At 40.5% G+C, this 21,395-nt stretch overlaps 1 protein-coding gene across 1 annotated transcript in view; it reads right to left on the reverse strand.

The window, feature by feature from the left end:
• kl-2 (dynein heavy chain 2, axonemal kl-2) overlaps positions 1 to 21,395 on the reverse strand; it is a 1,019,064-nt gene that overhangs the window by 265,219 nt on the left and 732,450 nt on the right. Inside the window, exon 41 of the mRNA XM_069137782.1 lies at positions 584 to 750. Within this exon, the coding sequence (XP_068993883.1) occupies positions 584 to 750 (167 nt within the window). The remainder of the gene's footprint in view (positions 1 to 583; positions 751 to 21,395) is intronic.

A 21,395-nucleotide genomic window follows, 5' to 3' on the forward strand; every position in this document is an offset into this window, starting at 1 on the left:
TAGCGACGGAAGTTGCGGTTCATGGTTTACTCATATGCGTTTTTGATAAGGAACGCACCAGCGACCGTATTATCCTGTATTATGATAATTTGATTCGCAGTTAATAAACATTTGACTTGCTTCGGCTTTTCCCTCTACCCCGTGAGGGTTTTTATGCCGAAGCAAGCATCTTGTCTTTCCCGCGAAATCGTGTTATTTATTTATTCACCCTTTCACTCACTCATCCCATCCCGATTGGAGTTAGAGAAGAACTCTGGTCAAACGACTAAACAGACAACGTACTGAAATTTGCTAAATTTTGGTTTTAAATCCACCGTTTCAAAGAAATACGAAATAATCGATTAATCCATTAATTTTTACCGAATCAATCGAGTTGTGTTCGATTATTTTTTCAGACTCGATTAATCGATGCATCGATTATTCTTAGCTCAGTAAGCATTGTTATTATGTACTTATAAAGTTTATAACGTAGAATAGTTCATTTGTATAGGGTACGGTTATCAATTACAACTATAAGTGAAAATATCTAAAAATGGATAATAGAAGCCTTAAAATGAATGTAGAATCAATAGTCTTCAGTTACCAAAATCCGTATCCTATCCACTGACGTATCAATTCTAAGGGGGGCTGAGAACCATAGATTTCTTTCATCGGCATATTGAAGTCATCCATAAATGTGATCATAGTCTTGTCAGCGAATGGAACGTACACACCTTTCGTTCGTTTTTCGATCCTACATTCTATAGCTTCCTGTAAGAGAATTGGAAAGAAATAGTAAGTAATCTGTACTAAGACATAGGTCATGATTGAAATGATAATAAAAATGATTTGTATTATCTATTATAAAGTAGATGGTTGGTGAAGTTGAGTATAATCAAGCAAAGTTCTCGATTAAACGAGTTCTCAATTGTAACGATTCGAATATAACCGCTCGATGAGCACGACACGAGCGGATGAAATTACAGACATGGAGTGGGACACCTGGTTACCAATTTCAAATTTAAAAAGAAAAAGAGGGTCTTGGTCGACGTCTCTCTAGGAAGGAGGTTCGGAGGTTCCCATCTCCAAAATTGTACATCAAAAATCGAAAATCGATAAACGTACAATAAAAGTGAATTTTACCATGAAGAAGAACATTCAAAATTAATTAGTAAAAACTCCGAAAGCCAAAGAAAAATTAAAGAAAGACGATTTAAAACGAAAAACAATTAAACATAGTGCAACCAAGAGTATCGTGCCTCAATGAAAGACAATTCTTTACAATTATTTCTAGTTTTAAATATATATATTGTAACGCTAAATTCTGTCACCCTCGGAGGAAGACTTACCGTTGACACTTTGGCGCGATTCTCCACTTATTCAGAATATGAAACTATAACAAAATCAATTATGTTGGGCGCCAGACACGTTAGCGTCGATTTTCAAACGATAATATGAATCAATAAAAATAACACGAAACCGTACGAAAGATAAATAGAGAACGGTAGCTTTGAAACGAGGGACGGTAGTTAATAGAGAAAAATGAACGTGGGTCGGGAGAAGCGATATAATGCAAGAATTTACTTAAACTACACGTCACTGGGCGACGTGATCTTATCCAAGTTGCAAATGACGCTACGAAAATTATTATTCTGTCAATTGAAAACGAGAGAACTCTACTGCAATCGGTAGAAAACAAGGTAACGATAGCTCGGTAGATAATACGACGAATTTACCATAGATCATAACCAGTACGAGAGATTGACATTAATTAACAATTTACAAAATCGGTAGCGTAAACGATCGACTAGATAACTTTCGGTAAAATTATTCATAAACGATAGAATCAATAATTTATAATGATCACGGATCTGAGGAATTAAACAATGAATTCCTAAACATAACTTTCGAGAGAATACAAAATGCAAAATTATGAGAGAGTGAAAATTTCGGAAAGTTCACAAAATGAAGAAATACACTAAATACACCGCAGTACAAAAGAATCAAGAATAATACGCAGAACTTAACTTAACAAGATACAGAGAAAAGAATAACAGGCAAAAATAATATAGAATTGCCAATAGCAATAGAAAAAGGTGCGGTAATATTTAGAGGCTGATTCTATGCTCGGTTATACTCCAAGGAACTCGACATACGATACAATAAGCACGAAAATGAAGAAAAATACAATAAGCAATATCAGAAATAAAATATAAGGCACACTACTATTACAAATAATCATGAAATGAAACGTAAAGCCAATAGGGCTCATAATACGATAGAAAATACAGAAGCAGACTGATATAAATTCACAAATAATCAGAAAAGTCATAAATACAAAAGAATTAATTATTCGGCAGTTACGAGGTCGCTCAGACACGAAAATAATTATTTACTGAAATCATGCAGTCACACGGCGGCTTACTGCAACTCTAATCCGTGGACCATGATTCACGTAAAGTCGATGAATACCATAAGAATAGAAATTATGAGCAACTTCGTGACGATACAATACTGAGGCAGAAGCCTTACCTTACTAGATCATCTCAGGCACACAAGACTGAAACTAATTTATACAAAACTTGTGATATTAAACAGGGGAAAACAGGGAGGACGGAAAGGACTTAAATTTACACGAAGAATCTAACGGTAGAGCAAAACGATTGTAAGATAGAAACGGTAGCGGTAGAGGAAGAAGGATCGAGAGCTTATATCGGGAGGATTCAGAAATTCGTGGCTGTCACTCAACAGGTCAAGCGTAGAATAGAAGGAGGTCGGAGTTCGGCTCGCCGATCTCGCGGTTGTCGTGAGGTGATTCTTTTTTTCTTTGATTGGTTGGTTGACCCCCACCGCAAATAGGCCATCCCCCTGTGGCGAATATTGGTTACGGCGTGGTCATGCGTTTTCGAAGATTCCGCTAGATGTGGCGTAATGTGCTGCTCGCGATTTCGTCATTGACATCAACTTGTACGATTTAATAGCTGCTTCAATTTACTGTCCAGGTTGCCTATCATCGGGGACTTTTTTGACAGAGGCATACACAGGGTGCCTCTCGGTCAGAATTACCGAGTGGAGAGTGACGCCTCACTGTTCACTTCCACCGGCTTTTGTACAGGCAGTAGCCGGCTGCCTATACCCGAGGTCATGCAGTCAGACGGTTGGCTAAACCGTGGACCACGACCCACACAATTAGTCCTTGCTGACAGGAAGGCTGCGTCGATCCTCGGAACGCTGGCTTCATCAATCTGGACGTAGTGGGTTGGGGTCGGTCCGGCACCAGGCCGGTAAGTCGGAAGATGGCAGGCTACGGTCTGCGCTCCACGCCATCCTTACGGCATCCGATAGAGCGGGCGGCTGGTTCCTCCTTGAGGAGCGATGCCCTCGGCCGTCGGGAGGATTTTTATTTCCCTGTTCACCGGCAGTCGAGGCGATACGGAAGGTTCGGATGGATGCTACCCCGGTAGCAAGACAAGTGCACCAAGGTAGCCAGTATAGTCTGATTAGACCTTCGGTATGCGAAGTCGTCGAGAGCTGGAAACGGTAGCTATTGGTCCTTCGGTGGTCAGGATCGTTGTCGACCAAGTACCTTATTAGCGTGCGCCGAAGCGCGAAATACAGAATTTACAAAGAAAGAATTAGTTAAAAGTAGTTATTGCCTATTTAGTATCGAGTTCGGTTGGAGTACCCCGCCGAGGACGCGTAAACTAGAAATAATAACGGTTGTGTGCCTTTGTGACGGGCGACTCTGAAACGCCACGTCACAGTATATACCATTTTCAAACAATATACACATGGAGTGAATGAATGATGGAATGGATGACGAATGGATTTTAAATATAATGACGGCTCGTGTTTTAATACATCAAGAAATGGATAATATTGTTCTCTCCTAGTTGTACTTCATCAAATGTACGCAATCTTCATTAATTACGTAAAAAATAATTCCAAATTCAAATATCGACGATCAACTTGATATGGCGGGCAAGAACGATTCTCCGGACAAACCTGAAGAAGTTATATTAAAATGCAGCCGTGGTGCGAAAGCTACCATGGTAGTTTGTGTAATATGTGATGGTGCTCACCGGAGAGCAGATTTTAACAGAATAAAAGACGGAAAATATGTGAGTAATTGTCCAGTAATCTGTCCTGAACACAGTGCGCTCAATCTAACCTCAGAATCAGACAAAACAACACTGAATGAAGAAGCCAGAAAAATTATCCCTGAAGTGAAAATGACTGAAAAAAATAAATTACATAACGATTATTTACATAATATCAGCTTGAATGTATCAACAAACAGCCATAATAAAACAATCTTTGGCGATGAAGAGGAGGATGAGATACTCGCTATGAGGACATAAAACGAACTACTTCAACAACTGAATCATGAGTTACAAGGAAAAATGCACCTTGTTGAAGGAAAACACAGACCTTAAAACTGGAAAAGCAAAAAACGCAAATGTGTGCCGGAATACGGCACCTACAATGCGTATAACTAAAAAAGCGCCCGAGATAGTGATAACAGCAACTGAAGAAATGCGTAAAAAATCTACATATAAAGATGCTGTAACTATCCTCAGCCGGGAAACAAGTGTACCAATCAAAAAAGTAATCGGAAAAAAAATGGTTCGGTAATAGTAATATGTCAACATGAAGAAGATACAGAAGATTTATTGGACGTCTTGGGAACAAGAATGCAAGACCAATATGAAGTTAAAATGGACAAAAAAAAAAGATCCTAGATTAAAAATTGTGGGAATGGAAAATGATTTGACTAAGGATGAACTAGAAATAGACTTGAATGCTCGAAATTTTCCTGCCTTTCAGGAAAAGTGCACAGTTGTACACATGTTCAAAAATTCAAAGAATCAAATGAGTGCAATAATTGAGGTGATGACAGATATGTATTTAGTAGTGAAAAATAATGGGTACAAGATGTTTGTGGGCCATCAAAGCTGTAAAGTGCATGATGACCTAAATTTAAAACCATGCATAAAATGTGGACGTTATGGACATAATTGGAAAAAATGCTTTAATCCTCTGAGGTGTTATAAATGTGCTGGTGACCATTGTATTGACGACTGTTATAGTGAAATCACTAAGTGTGTAAACTGTATATGTGGAAATGAGAAGTATACAAAACATAATGACGTCAATCACACAGCAACAGACACCAAGAAATGTGAATATTTAAAATCCAAAATCAACTACTTCATAGAGGATACGGACTACCCTACGCCACCTAATATTCCAAATCATTTGGGAAGAGTGGGAACGGTGACGAAACGCGCTACGGCACTGGAAAAGCAGACGATCAAAACATAACAGGCGAGGCAGAAGAAGAGGGGCACAATAAGACAGCAATAGAAGAAGAGGTGTTTGATTTTCGTACACTCAATGATACTTTAAAAGTGGAGAATGATATTATTTGTTTACTATTGAACATAAGAAGTTTACAAAGCAATTTTGAATTGGTAGAGTCTTTTATTGGTGGTATGAGAACACAACCACACGTAATAGAATGTACAGAATCGTGGAGAATACCATATCCTGATAGTTATAATCTCCCAGGATATACAATGTATTATAACCTGGGTTCGATAAATCAGTCAGATGGGGTTGTAATGTATGTTAGGGAAGAATTACAACAAAACAGTACCACTGAAATTTTTGGGGATTTAAAGACATGAACTGCAACTGTGAGAGTGGATAAAACTCTGTACAAGGTATCAGGCATATACAGATGCCATGACTGTAACAAAACCTACTTCGTCGAGGCACTCAAAGAGTTTTAGAAAAACCACATAAAGGACAAGAACCACATTATATTAGGATACTTCAATATCGATTTACTAAAACTGAGCGACCTAGATGAGGAAAATTATTTAAACCATTTACTTGAGAACGGATATATACCTCACTTTAATAGAATAACCAGGCCAAATACTACGTATCCTAAAAAAGGGTCATGTATTGGCAATATTTTTGTCAAAATCAAATAACAAATATAAAATCAGTGAAGCTGATGGTACCATATCCGGATCATTATCCATTGCTCTTGATGCTTGTGGGTGAAAATTCTCAAAAGTCTGACAGAGAATTTGATTTCGTTAATTACAAAAAACTAAAATTGAACTGTGAGAAAGAAGACTGGCACAAGATCAATGAAATATCTGATCCGAATGTGGCGGTAAATGCCCTAATTACTCTAATCAAATCTGTTACTAAGAAGTCAACCACAAAAAGAAAAGAAGAAGATCAGCAAGCTAGGAAAAGCTGGGTTACTCCAGCTATTATAAAATCATGCAGTATCAAAATTAAACTCTACAAATTATGGAAAGATGGTCCTGGAAACATGAACTTGAAAATTAGATACGCAAATTATGTTGAAAGTTTAAAGAATATCTTGCAAACAGCAAAAAATAATTATTATAGCAACCTAGTAAAAGCTAAAGTAGGGGATAATAAGAAACTTTGAAAATTCATAAACTCGCAAATCAAGGGCTCCAAAGAAAGAGCACACAATATCGATCACCTGAATTATAATGGGACAAGAATCGAAGATGACCAACAGATTGCCAATGTATTAAATGAGTATTTTAGTACAGTGGGAATTTCGTTGGCGAATAAGATAAATGCACCAAACAAACAAATCAGGATGCCCAACTTCAATTCAAAAACTGTTTACATGGAACCAATTAAAAGTGCTGAAGTATTCGGCACAATACATTCACTCAAAGAAAAAGCGGGAGGTGTCGATAGAATCAAAATTAGCATCTTTAAACAAATTTCATGATATATTTGTTTACCGTTGGAACACATTTTCAACTTGTGCATTCTGAAGTCTGTCTGGCCAGATGCTCTGAAAATGGCAGAAATATTTCCAATTTACAAAAGTGGATTCAGAAATCTTGTACAGAATTATAGACCCATATCTTTGATCTCGAATATAGCGAAAATCTTTGAAAAACTAATACACAAGAGGTTAGTTAAATTCCTAGATGTAAATAATATTCTTTCAAATTTACAGTTTGGTTTTAGGCAAAAAAAGGGCACAAATGATGCACTTGCTTTTGTAACAGATACCGTGTATGAAAATATTAACAAATCCTATGCAACAATTGCGACCTATCTTGATCTAGCTAAAGCCTTCGACACGGTGAACCATGAGATTCTATTCACGAAAATGTATCGATATGATATACGGGGCAAAGAACTAGAAATCATGAAAAATTATTTATCGGGCAGAACTCTCTTGTAAAGTTGAATAATATAAAGAGTAGATCAGGCCAGGTCGCGATGGGCGTGCCTCAAGCATCTATAGTGGGTCCACTATTATTTTTGCTCTTTATGAACGGTATTTTTGAGGAATTGCCGGAAGGCTGTATAGTCTCCTTCGCCGATGACACAGTGGTAATGAGTACTGACACAGATTGGCGGAAAGCTTGGGTAAAAATGTTAAACTATCTCGACTCAGTAGGTGATTGGTTAGCTCTCAATCAATTGACCTTGAACGTTTCCAAGACTGTATTCATTACCTTTGGTGCCTACAGGAATAGCATCCCAGTGGAGATTCAATTTAATATAAAGGGACAAGACATAAAGCGAGTACACGCAACCAAATATTTGGGGGTCATCTTCGATTTTCAACTTAGATGGGATAGCCAGATTGAAGCGAATACTAAAAGAGTTAGGTATTTGCTGTACGTTTTCTGGAGGTTGTCACGTTTCGTTTGCGGGAAAATATTGATTATAATATATCATGCGCTTTTCGCAAGCATAACAGGCTATGGTATACTGGCCTGGGGAGGCGCCTACGACAACGTGATGGGTTCCTTGGAACGAGTACAGCAAAGATTATGGAAATTAATAAAAAAAAAGAATCCTGGTTTATTGGAACCCTTAAGGATAAAGGAAAAATATAAGCTAGAATGTCTATCTTATCATTATCAAAACCTGCAAGATCAATATTCGCAATCCTCGCGGAAAACCAGACATAAAACTATACTGATATCAAAGATCAATAAAACTATTGGCTTTAAAAATCATGCAATAGAAACAACAAATATGTACAGTAAACCCCCGCGTGAACTGAAAAGCCTAGAAGGTGATAAAAAGCAAACCAAGTCGGAAATTAAAAATCGGCATTCGCAGTATCGTAAGAGGATTGGTGTAGCACTATATATATTCTATAAAGTACACAAAAGTAGAAACTCGTTGAAGTCTTCGGGTTTTCGAATGAACACCATTTTTCACCACTCACTTTGTCAAACACCTGTTTCTGCACGAGGGATTTTTCAAAATGCTAGAGAAGTTTCAAACAGCTATTCGGATTTGAACGAAGGGAGACACGCTCACCCTCCACCGAGCAAAAACCAATTTTTTTCCCATCACATGCTCCACGCTCATATGGTTGGGGGTGTGCAGGCTCGGACTTGTTCGTTATAAAGAGTCATAAACCCCAAAATTGTATGTGCACAAAGCATCCGGTCAAGAGTCGACAAGACAAAATTTTTCTCACGCTAAACACTGCTCGCTATCTGCTTTTCGTTGACCGATTTTTCCCATCACTTGCCCCACGCTAACAAGGGGTGGAGTGTGCAGGCTCAGAATTGTTTTGTCATAACATTTTTTATTCTTTGATGGCTGCGGTGGTCCATCACTGCAGCCCTCCACCCAGTCACCACTACGCGCTGCCCACTACCTGCTTTTTCGTTGACCGATTTTTTTCCCCCTCACATGACCCAACGGTGGTTGGGGGTGTGCAGGTTTTTGATTTTTGCTTAGCCACATAAACAGCCATATTGATCAATTTCACAACCTCTCCCCACTCACAATCCTGGATCGGTAAATACGCCGGCTTGCAACCCGATGCATGCACATTTTTTACACGGAAACTGTGAATCGTCTAAGAATTACAATAAAATATTCAATTATACAAAGCATCTCCACATTCTCTTCCCTTATGCATACAGGGGTAACATATCATCATCAGTAATGATGATAATAACAACGAGCAAAAGATCATAATCAAGACGTGGAAATGCAAACGATAAACGGTATTACGAAAAGCACAAACGTTTTAGTAAATCAAAACACCATTAAAAATTTCTCAGAAGAATCCACAAACAAAGAGATCACGGCACAACACTAAAACTAAATTTTACCAACGTTATGTAACCAAGATAAACGACGCTACACTTAAACAAATTCACAGCTAAACCTGAAAATAATCTATAACTAACTTACAAGTTATTTGGAGAGGAAATGAGTTTCAATTCATAGACACAATAAAATAGGATATATAACGGGTTGATATATAACCCTTTGTTTTTATTTCAAAACATTAAAAAAAAGAGGCATTGAGGGAGATGTTTAGTAATTCCGGTGGTAAACCGCCCACAATACTTCCGGCCCGTGCCACGCCGGGTGATCCCTATCCTCGAAGGGGATGCGTTGCCCCCACCACCCATCGATGAGCCATCTGATGCCGAAGAAGTCTATGGAATCATCACCCTGCCATCGGCAGTCGTCAGCTAGCCCTCGAAAATATGCAATTTCACTTCGGATTTCCGCCCCACCTTGGCACCGTTGCTTGAAATCCTTTATACTGACCCACCCTAGGGACTCTAGAGTCCTCAATAGATACTGTAAACAAGGTTGAATAACCAAATTTGACTTAAAATGCTACACAAACACTTCGAATAAAAAAAGCGAAAACCATGTGCCGCAGAACACTATCATGAACAATGAACAATAAATCAAAATGAAGAATTCCCAAAACTTGAATACTTTTTCTTTCCACATATAAATACAAATAATCAAACGATTCAAAAACTCTTAAACACGTTACCATGAAAGCGTTTATAATGAGCAAGATGATGAAACTTGGTACTTAAAGAAATCTTCTCTAATTCGAGAACCATTTTTTTTCTTTTCTAACTATGTATTCTCATAACTCGTCAACTCAGTGAAGTTTGAAAAATGGATACAATTTTTCACGCAGCGACGCGATCTCAATTTCTTAGCCTCGGCTTCACGGTCACTTTCTGTACGCGGAGATAGTCCTCCTTGCCTATATCATCCATAGCTCTAACCCGACCCAACCCTGCGGAGTAAAAGCTAACCTGACCTAAGACGGTAGGATTTGACCTAACGTAACCTAACTTGACCCAAGACACAACGACCTAACCTAATACAACCAATCCCAATCCAAGACTGTCCAACCTAACCTAAATTGATAAAATACTTTCTGAAATGATTTATTCGATCAAGCTTGATCGCTAGCTGCGATAGTTCAATGATTTTTGAGCAATTTGCGGTTGGCGCGACGGCCTCGAGGTTTCTACAACCTGACCTACGTCAAGGCTACTCCAACTTAACATAACCTAACTTGACCCAAGACACTACAACCAAACCTTATATAACCCATTCTAACCCAAGACTGTACAACCTAGCCAACCTAATATAACCTAATCTTTTGCAGGTTTCCCGGTAACATGAAAAGACTTCCGTTTCCTCTATAGACGGGGAAGCTTTTGGTAACATTCTTTCATTTTCGTTGTTCTGTCGTCTACTGGTTCTCACTTTGTTACACGTACTACTTCTCATGCAATATAGGTAATGTAACCGGGCTCATTCATGTTTGAAAATACAAGTTCAGTAGATTCTAGCGAAGCTGTTGAGAGTGCGGTTTGCATCACAACATTTTCCAATCCGCATTGTTGTAGTACGATGACATTATGTCAAGCAATAATCTGATTTCCGACATGTCTTTCAAGACAGATTAATTTAGAATTAACGTATGTAAAAATATTCATATTCCTGGCCGTTATAAACATCAAGACGATTCACAATTCCATCGGTCTTATACAATTCATTAACCCTATTGGATACGCAATTTTTATTAACATCCCTAGCATCAACTTTTCCCCATAAAATTACACTGCTGCCAATGAATAAGGAAAAATATATCTTATTCACGAATGCGTTGATGGAACAATAATATGCTTGAGATTTATCGATTTGTTTTGATTTTTGTGGCTAGCAACATCGTTTCCATAAACTTTCGACATATTTGAATGATGCAGATGAATACACAATGCGTAAATTCTGCAATAACCAGACTCAGTTCAGTTTGATGACTGGCAACGACGTTTTCCTCATGAATACGTTGATTGCTGGGAGAAGCTCGATGAAACTCAACTACCTGCAAAGAAGCATTTCTTCTCACACCTCTGTAATGCAAATATCTCAAACGACGATTACAAGCATGCTAAAAATGTTTGGGAAGAATTCCATTCAGAGCCAATGGAGAACTATAGAGATTGATAAATGCAAAACGGTGATCTGACCAGATGTCTCGAGACATATGATTTAGATCCGTTGCACTACTACATAGTGCCGGGACTTGCTTTCGACGCTATGCTCAAATACACGGCAGTGAATTTACAATATTCTAATCGACACGCTCGGGCCAATAACAGGTTTATGAAGAAAGATTTTGATCCTAGTAACGTGGAATCGTATCCCATGTATTTTGACGTAAACAATCTATACGGTTCGTTCGAGTGGTGGCATTATCCTATCGATATATTAACTCAATCGGACGATCCACCGATCGGTTACATCCTGAACCGATGGATATCCGAATATCCTATAAAGCTTGTAACGTGGCGTTTCAGAGTCGCCCGTCACAAGGGCATACAACCGCTATTATTTTTAGTTTACGCGCCCTCAGCAGGGTACTCCAAAGGAACTCGATACAAAATAGGCAATAACTACTTTTAACTAATTCTTTTTTGTAAATTCTTCATTTCGCGCTTCGGCGCAAGCAAATAAGGTACTTGGACGACAACGATCCCGACCAACAAGGGACCACTAGCTACCGTTTGCAGCTCTCAACGACTTTGCCTACTGACGGTCTCATCAGACTATACTGGCTACCTTGGTGCACCTTTATATACACCTGGGGTAGCATCCACCCGAACCTTCCGTATCGCCTCGACTGCCGGTGAACAGGGAGATAAAAATCCTCCCGGCGGCCGAGGGCACCGTTCCTCGAAGAGGAACCAGCCGCCCGCTCTATCGGATGCCGTAAGGATGGCGTGAAGGGCAGACCGTAGCCTGCCACCTTCCGACTTACCGGCCTGGTGCCGGACCGACCCCAAACCACTACGTTCAGGTTGATAAAGCCATCGTTCTGAGGATCGACGCTGCCTTCCTATCGGCAAGGACTAATTGTGTGGGTCGTGGTCCACGGTTTGGCCAACCGTCTGACTGCACGCCCTCAGGAACAGGCAGCTAGCTACTGCCTGTACAAAAGCCGGTGGAAGTAAACAATGAGGCGTCACTCTCCACCTGGTAACTTTGGCCGAGAGGCACCCTGTGTATGCCTCTGTCAAAGAAGTCCCCGATGATAGGCAGCCTGGACCGTAACCGAAGCAGCTACAAAATCGTACGAGTTGGTGTCAACGACGAAATCGCGATCAGCACATTACGCCACATCTAGCGGTAATTTTGGAAAACGTATGACCACGCCGTAACCAATATTTGCCACAGGGGGATGGCCTATTTGCGGTGAAGGTCAACCAACCAATCAAAGAAGAAGAATCACCTCACGACAACCGCGAGATCGGCGAGCCGAACTACGACCTGCTATTCTACGCTTGACCTGCTGAGAGACAGCTTTGTTTTCCGCATCCTTCCGATTATTCTCCCGATTTAAGCTACCGATACCTTTCCTTCTACCGCTATCGTTCTATCGTTTATTCTACCGTAAAATTTATCCTATAAACTCTTTTCATTCTTTTTCCCTTCCTTCTCAGTTTTGCTAGTATTACGTATAATTCAAATTAGAGTCAGTTTGTGTGCGTGAAGTCAACCGCCAAGGTAAGGCTTCTGCCTTTGAATTGTACCGTTACGAAGTTGCTCATAATTTCTATTCTTTCTTATGGTATTTATCGACTTTGTGTGAATCATGGTCCACGGCTTAAAGTTGCAGTAAGCCGCCGTGTGGCTGCATGATTTCGGTCCTTAATCTTATATTTATTGTTTCTTGGTTGCATCGTGTGATGCCAGTTTTGTGTGAATCATGGTCCACGGCCTAGAGTTGCAGTAAGCCGCCGTGTGACTGCATGATTTCAGTAATTTATTATTTTCGTATCTGAGCGACCTCGTAACTGCCGAATAATTATTTCTTCTGTATTTATGATTTTTCTGATTATTTGTGAATCTCTTTTATCCTGCTTCTGTATTTTCTATCGTATTTTGAGCCCTATTGGCTTTATATTTCATTTCATACTCTTTTGTAATAGTAGTGTGCTTTATATTTTATTTCTTTTATTGCTTATTATATTTTTATTTATTTTTGTGCCTATTGTATCATATATCGAGTTCCTTGGAGTACAAGCGAGCGTAGAATCAGCCCCTAGATATTACCGCACTTTTTCTTTATTGCTATTGGCAATTTCATATTATTTTTGCCTGTTACTTATTTCTCTGTATATTGTTAAATTAAGTTCTGTGAATTATTCTTTTGTACTGCGGTGTATTTTAGTGTATTTCTTTATTTTGTAAACTCTCCGAAATTCTCACTCTCTCATAATTTTGTATTTTGTATTCTCTCAAAAGTTATGTTTAGGAATTCATTATTTAATTCCTCAAGTACGTAATAATTATAAATTATCGAATCTACCATTCATGAATAGTTATACCGAAAGCTATCTAGTCGATCGTTTACCAACTTTGTAAATTGTTAATTAATGTCAATCTCTCGAACTGGTTATAATTTATGGTGAATTCGTCGTTTTATCTACCGAACTATCGTTCCGTTGTTTTCTACCGATCGCAGTAAAGTTCTCTCGTTTCTAATTGACAGAATAATAATTTTCGTAGCGTCATTTGCATCTTGGGTAAGATCACGTCGCCCAGTGACGTGTAGTTTTAAGTCAATTCTTGCATTATATCGCATCTCCCGACCTACGTTCATTTTTCTCTGTCAACTACCGTCTCTCGTTTTAAAGCTACTGTTTACTGCTATTCTACCGAAATTTTTGTGAACAACGATTATTTATTTTATTAACTACCACTGTCGATACCATCTTATTTACCTGTCTCAATCATGTAACCTTCTCGACAATATATGATCGATTGACCTGTTCATTTTCCTTTTGACTGGAGTTTATTCTTTATTTTGTTGTTTTCTTTAATTCTGGAATTACTGTTAGCTGCCTTGAATACCGCCACTCTACCGGGATGTACGCGAACGTACCTGTGCCTAGCCAGCCATACAACGGGTTCTCTATTTATCTCTTTTGTACGGTTTTGTGTTATTTTTAATGATTTGTATTATTGTTTGAAAATCGACGCTAACGCGTCTGGCGCCCAACGTAATTATTTTGTTATAGTTTGATATTGTGAATAGGTAGAGAATCGCGCCAAAGTGTCAACGGTAAGTCCTCATCCGAGGGTAACAGAATTTAGCGTTACAAGCTTTACAAGGATCATGAAGATTTTACCTATTTTGTCTCGAGCATTTCACACCTCACGTTCTGATGAAGGATGGGAACGATGAAAAAATTATGACCGAATTTATCGGGGATACAAGTAAAACTGAGCACATTCTCCATCAAAGTAAGAAAACGTGTCAAGGATGCCAAAAGTGCAACGATAAATAACATCACGTTGAATGATTATAAGAACCGTCTGAGGGTCTTACCAAGAGTTGACCCACCCCACAGTGTTTAATACGTAGTAAAAAAAAAAAAAACAACGAGAAAACAAAACACAAAGCTATCTCCATTGTACGGGAAAAATTGACGCCGAGCTTGTACGACGATAATATGCAACTGATACCTGGGCAAACAGGCACCAGACCTTGGAGGATCTGCTGCAACCCCGGAATAAACTAGCCGTATGACAGAACTGAGGGCATAGAACCGTTGTAAATATATGCGTTTGACACCCAGGGGATCCTTTATGAAGCAGAGACGTTTCGCCAACAATACGATATTCAACAGATCGAAGTTTCAAAATTCGAATACCATGTGAATTCATGTATTCATCAATCATTCATTAATTTATTATCAATATATTGAGCAATTATCCATATTCATCCGTTTACCACGAGAAAAGTTCTCAGGAAATAGAAAAAAGTTTCCAGAAAACGAAAAAAAGTTTTCCGAAAACTTTTTTCCCATTTGATTAACATGTCACGGGGTAGATTGCGTAGGCTCCGATGAGCGGTAATCGGAGCTTACTCCCCGCCAATCCAAGGTGTCATTTGGCTATTATAGGGTCCGTTCACGTCGACTATGCACTCGTGTGCTACTACTTCCAGTGCAGGAAGTGAATGGAATAGAAAAGGGTCGGTATCAGGGAAGGTAAACGATTTGAAGTATATGATTGTTTATTAGTAGTCAATGCAATGGAGTCGCTCGAAGGAAAAAGGTTAGGTCTTGGTTTAGAGGGATAGGTGTCTTGCTTGAGCGCTAGAATGGATCTGCCTAGTTTAGCGGGATGTAGAAGGCAAGCTAGCCGCGAGTTACAGAAGAATCCGCTAACTCGCGGACGATAAGAGTAGACTACAGAGCGTAAGGTAACTAAGAGTGTGGGAAAGGAATAAGAAGTCTGGAGGACGTAACATGCCCCCCCTTGGGAAAGAACATTCGGTGAGGGTACAGAATAGGTTGTTCGGAAGGAAGTGGAATGCCATGAAACGTACTGACTCACTTACAGAATATTACAAAGAACGGTCCCAAAATCTAGCGCATAGATATTAGTGCGCGTTTAAGTGGGTTAGTATACACTTAAATAAAAAAAATTTCTAAATGACATCTTATCGTACTGACTCACTTACAGAATATTACAAAGAAGAGTCTCAAAATATAGCGCCTAGATGTTAGTACGCGTTTAAGTGGGTTAGTATACATTTGAACAAAGTTTTTCTAAATGACATCTTATAAATGTGGTGATATATATGATAGATATTGTGTATATTATAAACGAAACTTATGCAACATGCTGATGATTATATTATGGCTGCAGATTATTACGGGCAGAATAAGGCAATGAAAGAATATGATTGCTAATAGCGGAGGGCTTAGCGCCAGACTTCGAGTGGTTTGGAGCTATCGTTAGGGCTTCGCTCCGGAAGCAATTTACGCGGCTTAGATATGCCTAGTTCCGTCATTTCAATTTCCGTTTGGGTCCGGAGCAGCGACGAAGAGCGAGGAGGCAGGTCATCGAGAAATGGTATTATTTCTGGGTGCGGGTGGTAGATGGCATGGCGCGTAGGAATTTGAGGTCTTGTACGACGCGGGTGAGGGATATGTTTAAGGCTCGAAATAATTTGTTCTGGTGATAGAATTTTAGGGTGGACGACACCTTTTTGGGCGCAGAGGATAGCGTCTACTAAGCTGGACAGGTCAAGTTCGTATTCGTTCAAGCGTCGGTCCAGGTCAATTAGTCGGTTAAGTGTGCCAATTTCAATTTATTGAAATGTACGATTTTAGTTTATCGGGGTGTAATCCAAATTTCAGCGTTAATATTGTCAATTATACGCTTAATCGTATACACTCCTTTATAATGGTCGTCGAATTTGGATCGGGTCTCATTTAGTAGATAGACCTTTTGACCTGCTTCGAAATTTTGGCTGTTGACATGACGGTCGTGATACGTCTTGGAACGACGCTTTGCTTGTTGTAGGTTGGACGCGGCGTGTTTTCGTATGCTGGATAGATTAACGATGAAATCTAGAAGGAAGGAATCGTAGGAACGGGTATACGCGCTGGCAGGGTTCGCGTCTGTTGGGAGTCTGGCTTGAGCGCCAAAAATTAGTTGATGGGGGGTGAAGTTAGTACCTTCGTGCTTTGCGGTGTTTTAACAAACAATTGCAAAGCGGATGTAATCGTCCCAGTCTTTACCAGCATCCGTGTAGTGTTTGATGTGCTCAGTGAGAACAAGGTGACTGCGTTCTAGAGATCCGTTAGACTGTGGGCGGTAAGCTGTGATTCGTATTCGCTTAATTTTGAAAAGTTTACAAAGTTGTTTGATGACTGTGCTCATGAAATTCTGTCCTTAGTCTGTAAGTATCGCTCGAGGAGCACCGTAACGTGTAATGTATTCTTTTGCGAATGCTGCGCCTATCGTTTTTGCGGTGGCATCAGGTAAAGGGATGGCGTCCAAGAATTTTGTCAAATTGCATTGTATCGTCAAGAGATATTTGTTGTTTGATTTAGTAAGTGGAAGAGGTCCACCAATATCCAATGCCACTTTGTCGAATGCATCGGCAGGCGTGTCCGTTATCATCATTGACAATTTGGTTTTTACTCTGACCAATTTTTTTCTTCGGCAACTCTCGCAAGTTCTTATGGAATCTTGGATTTGTTCTTTCATACGGGGCCAAAAATACTTTTGTCTAATGCGGTTGTATATTTTAGTGACACCTTGATGACCGCCGATCAACGGTTCGTGGCATTCTCTGATTATTTCTTTTCGTAAACATTCGTCTGGGATGACAGTCGTGTTTCGACAAAGCATGATTTGAATTTCTAAGTCTGCGAAAATATAGGATAGAAGTTTTCGGATAACGCGAGGATCGAGAGCGTCTAAGCTGTCATCAAATTTTCGCGGACGAGGCCTCATTACTATTTTTGGGTCAACGATATTCTCGTCGGCAAGTTGGGCTGGTATACCCTTGATCCAAGCGCAGTCTGTCGATATGAAGTGCGCATAGTTGGTTTTGAGCATCAAAAGTCCATCATTGGTATCTTTGACATTGTCTGATACTGGAATGTCGTCCAAGTTGTCAATAAAATATGCGAAACCGTAAGGGTCATTAATTTGATCATCGTTAGTGTTGAGAGCACTGTCATGGTTATGGTCAGTAATTTCCATATGGGAGTCGAATTGTTGAGTGCACGCATAGTATTCAGTGTCCGTGAGCAAGTCGGAACTGTCGTCGTTATCAGAGGTGGGCGGGAGTGGCGAGGGGGGAGGGGAACAGGAGTGTAAGGAAGGGTTCGTCGGTCTGTAAGTAGCGGGGGGGGGTATCTCCTAGCAAGACGCGGAGGCCCGACAGGGGGGGCATGATGAATGACGTCAGTGGGTGGGAGTGGAGGTGGAATCGGACGAGGTGCTGCAGGTTTAGTCGGACGTTTCGATTTCTTTCGCAGATGGCGGCGGGGGGGTCATCCAGATGTGGAAGGGACGGGGTCAGGGAGGTTAATATAAGCGGGTGAGGGTCTAATGCAGGGGCGCGCGGTGGCAGGAAGCGGAGAGTCAAGGCGGCAAACGGTGATACTTATTTTCGAATTTTTAAAAACATAATGGATCATTTTGCGTACCGTGCTCCATTATAATTTGTCGAGTCCGCAACCTATCAATGGTATCGAGACAGATGTTACGCCATCTTCTTGCAAGGTTTTCCTGAAGTTAACCAAGGTGTCAAAAAAAACGTTTGGCAAAGGTCTGTCACTGTATTTGGGCTTTGTAACTAAGTTATAAATTTTTCGGTTTCCATGGACTACAGAAATAACGTCAGTCACAGTCGGGTTGAATTCTCTAAGTTGTTCGCGGCTTATGAATTTACGTTCTGTCAGTTCTGAAGCGATTCCTTTTGACATTTGGCAGTCAGCGGATATGCAATGAGCCAAGTTATCCTTTTGCTGTAATAGGTCAGCTTTTATTTCTTTGATACGTCTATTACGCATAAGAGGAAAAGTTTTGCTTTCTATGAGGAAATCGCTGTAAGAAGGGCCCGGTAAATCGGTGGACGAACCAAAGTCATCAGTTCCTGATTCAGTTTCTGGGGTCTGTAAGTCATCCGAGCTAAGGGAAGAATCTGAAAAATAGCTCAGGTATGGTCTTTTATGAGACCCAGGATTTGTTGAAGAATTTGTTTTGCGGTGGCGTTTAGGTTGGCGATGTACTGGGATCGGCGCCGGAGTAAAGCGGGGGGGTTTGAGGAGCAACGAGGTTTCTTTATCGCTGAACTCATCGTCGGAGAGATCGGAGGAATCAGAGGAGTATATCATCTTACAAGGTTGTGAGATTTTAGGGTGTTTCAGCGGAGTTGGGTTCGTGGTCTCGTCTGTCGTCTGTCTAGGGCGTCTGGGGTACTGATGAGTCTTTTTACTGCGTTTTTTTGATCTATCGCTAGAGGCTTCAGTCGTTGGACGGGGGCGTTTTGTATCTATAGCAAGAATTTGAGCGATGTCGGGCAGTGCGTTCCTAGACAGAGCATCAGCGTTGGTATTAGGTTTTCCGGACTTGTCTTTCGTATCGAAGTCGTACTCTGCCAGTTCTAAGCTCCACCGTAATAAACGGGAATTAGGCTTTTTGACGCTTTTTACCCATTTGAGTGGCTCGTGGTCTGTTATTAAAGTGAACTTCTGACCATAGATGTAGGGGCGGAAGTGATTCATACTTCAGTAGGCGGCTAAGAATTCTTTATCGGGTACTGAGTAGTTTAATTCAGCGGGCTTGAGGGCTCGGGACGCGTGTGCTACAGGTAGGTCGGCACCGTCTTTATCTTGACTGAGAACTGCACCTACCGCGAATTTTGACGCGTCTGTAGTGAGCGCAAATGGTTTGCTGAAGTCCGAGTGTTGTAGAATTGGTTCTTCGCATAAACAATCGCGTAAGGTTTCGAAGGCGGATTAGTGTTCAGACGTCCACATGAAAGGGGTATCCTTCTTCGTTGAATTGTTAAGGCATTTAGCAATTTTTCCAAAATTAGGAACAAATCTTCGCTAGTAACCTAAAAGGCCAAGGAACTGTCTAACATTTTTGGGACTTTTGGGGACAGGATACTCTTTTACAGCTATTAATTTACCAGGGTCAGGTTTTACTCCTGACTCAGTTATGAGGTGTCCGAGGTAAACGATTTCCTTGCGCAGGAATTCGCACTTGTCTGGCTGTAGAGTTAAACCAGCAGCGGTTAGTCGCTTCATTAATTTCTGAAATTCAATTTCATGTTCTTGCAAGTTTCGAGCGTAAATAACTATGTCATCTAAATATACGAACATCTCGTTGCCTTGTAGGCCTAGGAGGACTTGATCCATGAGCCTTTGAAACGTGGCGGGGGCGTTCTTTAGTCCGAAGGGCATACGAGAGAATTCATAATGGCCTCTAGATGTCGAAAATGCAGTTTTTGTGCTGTGATCCGGATGCCTGGGAATTTGGTGGAACCCGGAAGCAAGGTCGAATGTGGAAAAGTATTTAGCTGAGCCAAGCTGGTCAAGGATTTCCGTGATATCGGGCATGGGGTATGCGTCGCCGACTGTTTTTTCGTCAAGTTTTCTGTAGTCGATTACCATACGCCATCGTTTATTGCCGTCACTATCCGGTTTTTTTGGAACGATCCACACCGGGAAATTATACGGAGATGAGGAATGTTTAATAAGATTTTGCTTGAGTAGTTGATCAACTTGGGATTTGATTTCGTCTTTGTGAATTTTGGGAAAACGGTATTGTTTGGTATGAATAGGCGTATTGTCCGTCGTGGGGATAGTGTGATGAGATAGTGTGAAAGAATGCGGGTCTTTCTATTGAGCATCTTAAAATAGCTGCAGCCACATAATGATGGGCGCTAATCCATCTCTTCCCTTGTCCCAGACAGGTCTACATAGACTTCTGGGGGCATACTCTAACGGGTATGATGGGAACCTTGAGCAAAAAATAGAATAAAATAAACGAATATTCAAAGCATCCAACCCTTATTTTGAAACGTTCACCCGACCACATGATAAATAAAAAAGTTAGTATCTTGCGGCGAGCATTGGAAACATCACGCAGAGTCGATCGATGGAATATCGATCGACCGATAATGCGATGGAGGTGGCGCTACATACGACAAACCTGCCGTAACACCCGGTAACACCAAACTGTCGGTAAGATCGGAGATAACAATTTCGTCGGTAAGATGTTGACCGTCTAACAATAAAAAAATGTGTAATGTCTGCTCATCCGACGGTGAAAAAATCAAAATGGCTGCTCATCCCACCAAGCAAAAAATCCTATCATCAAACTGTCGGACGATGAAAAAATTCGAAATGGCCGCTCATCCGACTAAGCAATAATCGGAATGACCCCTCATCTGACTAAGCAAAAATCAAAATGGCTGCTCATCCGACTGAGCAAATAATTCATTGTCAAACTGTCTGTCGGTAAAATCGGGTGAAAATACTGGTGGCGCCATCTATGTTTACGCTTAAGCCGGAGCAATATCGTGGGTAAGCGTTAACATCGCGGTGGTAACATGATGACTGTCGGTAAGGAATCGGGATACGCTGTCGCTACACCACCATTTTGTTTTCCAGAACCGGCGTATCTCTACTACTCCCGGTGACTTTCGTGACGTCATGTGATCCTCCATCTACGGTAAGTGCTTCAAACGGTCACATACTTCTTGC

The sequence above is a fragment of the Neodiprion pinetum genome, chromosome 7 (genome assembly GCF_021155775.2).
Source record: "Neodiprion pinetum isolate iyNeoPine1 chromosome 7, iyNeoPine1.2, whole genome shotgun sequence".
In the NCBI taxonomy this organism is placed as follows: domain Eukaryota; kingdom Metazoa; phylum Arthropoda; class Insecta; order Hymenoptera; family Diprionidae; genus Neodiprion; species Neodiprion pinetum.